The 9,498-nt window shown below is 31.3% G+C and overlaps 1 protein-coding gene across 1 annotated transcript; it reads right to left on the bottom strand.

Annotated features, from left to right (window-relative positions):
• Positions 1–4,241: 4,241 nt before the first annotated feature.
• Positions 4,242–4,748, bottom strand: LOC115961801 (TMV resistance protein N-like). The gene has a single exon (XM_031080717.1). The coding sequence runs from the start codon at positions 4,746–4,748 to the stop codon at positions 4,242–4,244; it is 507 nt and encodes a 168-aa protein (XP_030936577.1).
• Between the last annotated feature and the right edge of the window lie 4,750 nt (positions 4,749–9,498).

The following is a 9,498-nucleotide window of genomic DNA, read 5'->3' as shown; positions in this document are numbered from 1 at the left end:
TATTTTTTTTTCTCATAATTGTTAATGAGATTTTTTGTGAGTAATGCTATGTTCATAATATTTTCACAAAAGATTCTAGGTGGGAAGTTATTACTCGTTCCAATCTAAGCATACCACTAAAATAAGGCAACTAGTTACAACTTGCTGCTTAGAATTTATTGTGAAATTGTTGTTGTAGATGTAACATTGCATTTTCTTTTGGTTAGTGTTGCCCTTGAATGTGGGTATAGAGTTTATCAAATTACGTTAGCATTTGTGTCTAGTATTGCTTACCTTTTATTTACATGTTTTTTCACAACAAATTAGTATTAGAAGTAGAACTTCTACTATTACAACAAGTAACTTATAATGAGTCTACCCAAATTTTTTTTGACAGCTCTGTTTCCACGTATAAGTTTGACAATCCTCTCAGTCTCTCTCTTTCTCCTTTTTTCATTACCAAATGAGTTAGTCGACAACTAATAAAATTACTTTCTTCGGAAGAAAAAAGAGAATATGATATCAAGTAGAGCTGCCACAGGAATTTGTAATTGCTTGAGCTACTGTACATTTCAAATTAATCATGCAATACAAAATTGTACATGAAGCAAGTATTTTGGTTGATCTCTTCATGTTTATCCTTTTCAGGGCTCACAAAGTCCAAGTGCATCTCAAACTATTGATGCAAAAAATATGTTCTGTTTTATCTCTATATATTAAGAGAGTTTAGAAAGTTAATTATGGTTTCTAAAAATGTCAAAAGTAACCATAATTTAATTAGATAATCCTTATTCTTAAAAAATAAAAAATAGGGTTAAAATTGTAATTTAATAAAAAAAATACTACCAGAGAAACTTTTTTCCTAAAAATTAGCACACTCTCTATCTAAACATATTTCATGTATGTTTGATATATTTTTTCCCTAAAAACTAGCACACTCTAAACCCAGCAATCCTAAATTTTAGTTTTATTAATCTATTCCAAATTTTAAATTTTAGTTTTAGAAAAATTTCTTCCTACATAACCTCACTAACAATAGATAAATTCAAATTGAAAAATTATACTCCCTCCGTCTCAGTTTGTTTGTCCTTTATTTCATTTTGGGATGTCTCAAAATATTGTCCTATTTCTAAAAATAAAAGTAATTAATTTACTAATGTTCCTATTATATCCCTACTTTATTTTTAAAACTATTTATAAGAAAACTAACAAATATTTAAAAAAATCAGTCTAATTGGGGCACCTTTTTAGTTGCCTCATTAAGAATAACTTTTTTTTTTAAATGATAAATTTATTTAAGGATTATTTTGTAAACTTATACATTTTTATAAGGTAGACAAGATAATAAATGATGTTCCCTTAAAAATGTTGACTTTTCAAACAGGACAAACAAATTGGGATGGAGAGAGTATTAAATTTAATAAAAAAAAAGTCTCATCACACGTCTGGAGTGCATGTGATGAGGGTAGTATATACTATTGGTGCGCAGTAGCAAAAATTCATTAAAAATTTTAAATGTTATCAAGGAAAATATTTCCCTTATATGTTAAAGAGCCTTTTTTTAAAAAAAAAAAAAAAATTATTTATTTTTTTTTTTTTTTTTGAGGGGGAATATGTTAAAGAGCTTTGTAGTTCAATTAGCACCTCTTGATATTTTCAATAGAGATGTTTATGGTTCAAATTAAAATTGAAATCTCCTCTCCCATAAATATTTCACATTTATCATTAAATTGAATAATAAAAATAAAATAAAAAGTAATTTAATTTATATTATAAATGATTATACAAGACTAAGTTTACTACGTAACTTAAAAACTATGACAGATGACTAAAGTAACTTGAAATTTCTTTTAACTTTTAAAGTAATTTAAGCTCTTATGTAGTGCTTACCAAAAAAAGCTCTTAGAGCAATTGCATCAATCTTTGCACATCTAATTCTCAAAAATTCCCCGCATCAAACCGTGTAAAAATGTGTAAAGATATAAAAACTACAATACCGTGTAAATATACACGAGTACTGTAGCTGTGTATTTGATTATTTTACAATTTTTTCTCTCTCCCTCTCTCTTCTATTCACTGAACGCCAACACTACTGCTCTCTCATCTTAGAATCTCCTCCCTTAAAGCCTCCTTGGCTGGACCAAGCTCAGCCATAGCTGTACCCACGCAATCGAGCTCAACCACAGCTGAACCCACGCAACCATAAACACCAGCAGTTTATGACGGCTCCATTGCCAAACAATAGAACCCGCGCAACCACCAATGATCTACGGCTGCGCCATCACCATTAATGTCATCGTTTTCTTTCTTAAAATTTATTCTATTTTCTCTTTGTTTGTTTTGTGGTTTTGGGGTTTTTGATTTGACTTGGTTGTTAAGCTCAATTTTATCTTTGTTTGGTCTTTAGGTTTAGGGATTTTGATTTAACTTGTTTGTTAAAGCTCGGCGATAATGGGAAATTAACTATGATTTCCCAACTATTTAGTTAGTAGGCACAATTCTCAAACTATATTATATACTAACATCTTGAGCCTTTCAGCCAAACACCAAAACACGAAACTCAAAAACAAATTTGTACCATATCTGACAATTCTTTTCTCTCAAACTCTTTACTATCTTTCTTTCTCCCTTGCAAACCCAAAGTTCTCACTTTCTAATGACTCTAATCTACAACTGAACCTAGCTTCAATCCTCCATGGCCGAAGCACAGATCGGCCTCCATAGCCAAAGTCCTTGAGCTCTTTTAGCATTTACTACCAGCAGCACCACCGCTTGATTGCCAGCGAAAACTCAATGTCTTCGCTCTCCTCCACGACCATTGATTGCCGCAACTCCATCGGACATGATGTTGGCCATAACAGATAACACACACACGCAAACGATTGCACAAACGTAGACACCTTCCTTCCTTCAATTCTTTCCTTGGAACCATTTTCTCTTTGCTTGCCCAGAAACAAAACAAAATATAAAAAAGCAATTGAAATATTGGTCTTCTAGGTATTCTTTATTTGAATACGTGTCTTTGTTGTTGTTAGTTTGATTGTGAGTTTGTTGCAAGATTTCAGAGATACTGAGATAAAAGAGAGAGATAGATATTGGAGAGGTATCAAATCTGGGTTTTACTGTTTAAGAGAGAAACAAATAAAGAGAGAAGCGGAAAATCAAATTTGGAAGAAATTTGAGTTTGAGTTTTGTGATTTGATACCAGGAAAATACAAGAAAATTTGAGGATGATTTTAATTTTTTATTCTTGAAATTTTTTTTTTTCAATTCAAATATTGACATGGAATTTTTTAATGATCAATAAAAAATTTTATTATTATTTTATTAGTCATGTCATCTTTAAATATGCAAACAGTGTACATCGTTTGCCATATAAGTAATTTTGTTAATAAGTTAATGGTAGGGACCAAATTGATTGCAATGTGAAAATAACGGGACCAAATTGACGGTTACTAAAATGTGGGACCAAATTGACTATATCTCCAAAATGTGAAGACCAAAATGGTGTTTTTGCCATTTATTTATTTATTGCTTATACATGAAATTTTTGTAATTTTGATTTAACATATGATATTTTCTTACATTAATAAAGATATTTACATCAAATAAGTGTTTGTACTTTTTACATCTTTGCCAAAAAAAAAAAAAGAAAAAAGAAAGGAAGAAAGAAAAAAGAAAAAAGAAGAAGAAGAAGACGTAAGTTTTGACATGTCAAAAAATATTACACTCCTGCCCTCCGCCACTGGCTTTACAATAGATCAATTTTTTAACTCTGAACTTATATGAAATTTGATAACGGTCAACTTGTTAATCCGATGTTTACGCTATTGGGTTCTAAAATCATATTGTTTAGTAATTATGTTTGGTATTATTCTATAAAAAAAAATTAAAAAAAAAAACTCTTTATCATTTTTTTTCCCCACTTTCCAAAGATTGAGATTTATTCGGAATCTTCTTATTTAAAAATTTTAACCTTATCATATTCTATACTTTAAATTCTTTCATTTTATTTAAAACTAGTTAATGAGATATTTCTTGATAAATTAAAGGATCAAATCATCAAATCTTATTTCCTCAAAAAAAAAAAAAAAATCATCAAGTCTTACTTTGTTTATAGTAATATAAATTACCTATCATGTATAATGTGAGTGGATTTAACATAACATATATTATAGTCAAAACATCGTATTGTATGATGTAATTCATGGTATATATATAGGAAGAGCTATTTGAAACATTTACAAAAAAGTCAAATTACTTTACCTATCTTGTGAATGCCACTCGGAGAGATTGGCCACTTCACTCAAAGCAGCTCGCCAAGTTTGCACCTTCTTTGTGTTCCCCTTCAAACGTTTTTCATGCTTAGCAAAGGCTTGTGAAAAAGTTCCATTTTGATTTCGTACATCAGATGGGTCCACTTTATAAAATATAGGTAGAACGGTCATTTCATTCTCTTTCATGCATCTAATGATCTTTGCAAGTTCATCCAAGCACCATGTTGAAGATGCATAATTTCTTGAGAGAATAACAATAGCAAATCTCGATTCTTCTATTGCTTTCAAGAGTTCTGGTGCAATAGATTTTCCTCTCTCAAGTTTTTCATTGTCTCTAAAGGTAGAAATACCCGAACGTTGCAAAGCAGTATATAGATGGTCAGTAAAACTATTGCGTGTGTCCTCGCCTCTGAAACTAAGGAAAACGTCATATATCCATCGTCTTGAAGAAGAAGATGATGATGACAACAATGAGGCTCCTTGAGTACTCATTGAATCCAAAGGAAATATGTTGGTAAATCTTGAACCGCAACAAGGATAAAAATAAATTAGTAAAAAAACAATTTGAAGGATGTGTGGAAAGTAAAATAACTAGCTAGGGAAGAAGAATATGATTTAACGTGGATTTTTTGAGAAAAGAAAAATAAAAGAGATAGATGTGTCTGAAAAGTGAAAAATTACAGATTTAAGGAATTGCAGGGGTGGTTATAAAGCTCAAAAGCTAGCTTGAAATAATGCGGCCTTCTCCAACCTTTTCTTTTTCTCTTACTAACTAAACTGATTATTCTTGAAGCTAAGTATTTTTTTATTTTTTTCCCCGCTAACAAGTTTGAACCCCTTTTTATTTTCCTTTAAACAAATAGGTGTGCATGTGGTCTTTTCTAGTTTTCTTCTAGGAATCTTCCTGGCAAAACAATGACCAAAAAATATTTTTAAATGTAATGATTATTTTTAATATAAATATTTAAACACAGGATAAACTCAATTATTTTTAACTGAAAAGATAAATCGTTCTCCATGTCATTGGTTCATTAAAGGGCTGATCAAACAAAGACTAAATCCTTCCTCCACACATCCTGAATAGAATCAGGTAGGGAGTTCTTATTACAACAAACAAAGGATCTGAGAGAGGCAGCAAAGTTAGCTAAAGCATTTGCTTCCCTAAAAATGAGAGCTAGGAGAAAAGAACATTCATAGAAAGAAGCTTTGACATCAATTATACAATGTTTTTACCAATTCAAACTATCTACCATGTCTCTTTTAACTGTAGGAGCTACCAGATCAAGCATGAGGGGATCAGTCTCAAAACCCCTTTTTGTTTTTTGAACTTTAATATGTCAACAACTTAAGTGTGTCCAGCAAATAAACTCTAAATTATTGTTGCTACTCCCTTACTCTTAGGACAAGAATGCAGGCAAGTTCAATATCCTAATGACCCTAGTGGCTATCATCTGTTTGAAAGGAATAAATCATAGCATATGTTGATAAATCTTGAACCACTAAGTAGTTCCATTGCAATTTCAAATTGAAGTAAAATAAATTAAAAGAGCAAAAAAAAAAAAAAAAAAAAAACCTTTGTTGTGAATAATTTTTTTTTCTAGGAGGGAAGTAGAAGACATGGATGTGTGCAAGAAAAGTAATAACTTACAAATTTGGAGAATTGCAGAAATTGGTTGTTGTGAAGTGCTATAATAACCTCTTGAAACAACGCTTCTGGATACAGTTCTAATTTATAGAACAACTTTTTGCTTTAAACTAGAATTTGTTTTTGTTCTTAGGCAATGCTCTCAAAAAAATGATTCCAACCTTTTCTTTTATCTTTACTTATGCTCAAAAGCAGCTTTGAACGGTGTGCAAGTGGCCCTTTCTTTCCAGGAATTGTCCTAGCAAAACAACAACCACAACAATTATTTTTAATCCTTCTTTTTCTTTTTCCTTTGTCAAGATGCTCTTTCTTTCCTCTAGGCATCTTCCAGTCAAAAGGATGACTGGAAGTTCTCAAATTGATTAAAAAAATAAATAAAAAAAGACCCACGAAGACTTCTTTTCATTTGGCAAAATAGGGTATGCAAGCGGCCATTCCTCTTTTTTAACTGCAGGTATCAGATGAAGCATGAGAGGGGATCAGTCTCCAAACCCACTTTTGTTTTTTAAACATTTGAATATGTCAACTTAATTAAGTGTTCCCAGCAAATTGACTCTTTGTAATTCCAACTTATGGCCTATTTGGATGGAGGGGGGAAGGAGGGGGAGTGGTGGAGAGTAGAGTAGTGTTGGCTAAAAATAAGTTAATTTTGTGCTAAATTTATTCTACTCTACTCTACTCCTTCTTCCTCCCTCTCAATTCAAACGGACCATTAGTTCTTGTCTTGCCTTCTCAAGAATTAATAAGTTTATGGGTTCCGATTCTTCACCTGTTATCGTTCGTTGATTTCCCAATCTTTAGAGCTAATCTTCTAGACTTTTAACGGATAGGATTGTATATATTGGATTTGGATCTTTAATCATGGAAGAACTTTGGTAGATGCGCAAGGTAAAAGAAATAACTTGTAGCCAATGAAAAAACAAGGAAGTCATTTAATAGTACCAAACAAATGAAACCCCTTTGCATGCTTTAAGTTAAACCATACCAAATTATATGGGAAGAAATTTTGAATAGTTTCTTGCTTTCAAGGAGATGATTTCTTCTGCTTTTTAAAACACCAACAAAACTTTTTTTTTATACCCATTATTTGTCCTTTCTAGTCAGAGTAGGGTGGAAATTTATGTTAGTGGGTGTTGTTTGTGTTGTGTTGAGGTAAAAGTATTTGAATATATAATTCAACCCTAACTAGAGATGGAACCGTGTGTGGACTAGGGTCAACCTCCTCACTCCCAATTTTTATTTAAAAAAAAAAAAAAAATTCACCACTTTATATAAATACAAACACAAAAGTTTTGCAATTGGGCAGAAAATTTTATTCTGGACACCTCCTCTCCAAAAAATTTATAAATTGACCCGAGAAACACCAAAACAAATTATGATATCCCTTTTGATTTCTGGATTTGTGATTTTTGTTTGTTTATTTGTTTGGTTTGTCTAAAGGATTCTCTAATTCTTGGGGCTTTAAACAAACCAAAAGGCCAACACAACAAATCAAAAATCCGGTCTAAACAAAATTGATACCAAGAAAACAATCATAAATCATAAATAATTAAATGTAAAGGGCAATGTGTGTTGGGTACTGTAATTGATCAATATTGGAATCATTGATATTTTCATTGAAAACACCGGAAAACACCAACTATTTGAGCTATAAGACCTTGGCTGAGAGAACTTAGACTAGTTATTTTTGAATGCCTTCCCTCTGACTTTGCTGTTTTAGGTTCTTTAACGTGGCACCTAGGATGAACTTACGCAAGTAATTTACTCCTCATTAAGAAAAGAAAAGAGAAGAAAGAGTAAAGTTCCTTTTTAAAAAACTTTTTATTTCTTTGAGAATAAGTACTTTAGTTAAAGTTTGATGACAATTATACTTTACACATTCAACGTTGAGGAAAAGAAAATAAAGATTAACTTCTTGGTGGCCAGCTATAGGTCCTGTTTATATTGCTTTTAAAAAAAAAAAATTATGCATGTTTATATTGCTTTTTGACGGGTTATAAAGTTCTATTTGTATTGCTTTCTTTTTATGTCTATTCAAAATAGAGATGTCTAGAGATGTCACCGTGATGTGTCATGCATAAATGCTTATTAGTGAAATATGCAAACTTTATGAGTAATTCATCCTTTAATTAATTTTGTTTAAGAAAGGGTACAGTACATAATTACTCAAAAGCAACTTGAAACAACGCAGCATTCTAATCTGTTATTTTTCTCTTACTAGACTGACTATTTATTTTCCCACTAACAATAGAACCTCTTTTTATTTTCCTTTAAACAGAAGTAGGTGTGCAAGTCACCCTTTTCTTCCAGGAATTGTCCTAGCAAAAGCAAAACTACGACAACAATTATTCTTAAATGGTAGTGTCTTATAGCCAAGTAATTTACTAAAATATAAAAGAAAAAGAAAAAAGAGAGAGTTCCTGGTAACCGGTATAAAGTTTTTTTTTTTTTTTTTTTGTGTACATTTTATTTTTCTTTTTTGTAAACTTTTTTTATTATTTTTTGGAGGAGAAGTACTTTGGTGGAAATTAGATGGAAATGAAATAACACTTTACACATTCTGCATTCAGGAAAAGAGAAAGAAAGATTACTTCTTGGTGGTGGTCAATTATAAAGTTCCGTTTATATTGCTTTTTGACACTTAAAGTTGTATTCCTATTACTTTCTTTACGTTTATTCAGAATAGAGATAAGTCATCGTGATCTGTCATGCATAACCACAAAACGTCAAACCCATGTAAATCAATTCTAAAGTTTCTAACATTTTCCTCAGATCATAGCAGGTGGGCTGGATATGAATGTCACTGGGTCAACACCGAATAGGCCCACCAATGTGGCACACGGGATGAACTTACGCAAGTAATTTACTCCTCATTAAGAAATGAAAAGAGAAGAAAGAGTTGGTTCCTTTTTTTAAAAACTTTTTATTACTTTGAGGATAAGTACCTTAGTGGAAGTTTAATGACAATTACACACTTAACGCATTCTGAATTGAGGAAAAGAAAATAAAGATGTCATCATGACGTGTCACACATAAATACTTATTAGTAAAATCTATAAACTTTGTGTAATTCATCCTTTTAATTAATTTTGTTTAAGCAGTGCGTAAATTAGCTGAAGAAAGGGTAGGGGTGTCAATTTGGGTTAGCGTGTCGGGTTCGTGTCGTGTCGAGGTAGGAGTATTCGACTAAATGACTCAACCCTAACCCGACCCATTTAATAATCGTGTCATGATCCTTCAACCCTAACCCGACCTGTTAATAAAGCGGGTTGACCTAACCCAACCCATTTGACACGCTTAATAAACGAGTCGTGTTGGGTTGACATGAATGTAACACAACCCATTTCAACTTGCATAATATTAAATATAACATCCATCTAGAAATAATTTTTTTTACATCCCAAAAAGCAGTGCATACACTTTAAGTCTTCAACCCATATTAAAAATAATATAATTCAACAAAAATATAATATTCATCTAGAAATAAGTTCTTTACACTCCAAAAGAAGTGCATACACTTCAACCCAAATTCAAAATAACAAAAATAAAATAACATAGTTCAACAAAAATATAATATCTTTGGAACTCGCCAAATAC

The sequence above is a fragment of the Quercus lobata genome, chromosome 9, assembly GCF_001633185.2.
Source record: "Quercus lobata isolate SW786 chromosome 9, ValleyOak3.0 Primary Assembly, whole genome shotgun sequence".
NCBI lineage: Eukaryota > Viridiplantae > Streptophyta > Magnoliopsida > Fagales > Fagaceae > Quercus > Quercus lobata.
The sequence above is the reverse complement of the archived record's forward strand: the minus strand, read 5'-3'. Positions and strand labels throughout refer to the sequence as shown.

Excerpts from the sequence above, each read along its gene's own strand:
- LOC115961801 (XM_031080717.1), bottom strand. The coding sequence starts at position 4,748 with ATGAGTACTCAAGGAGCCTCATTGTTGTCATCATCATCTTCTTCTTCA.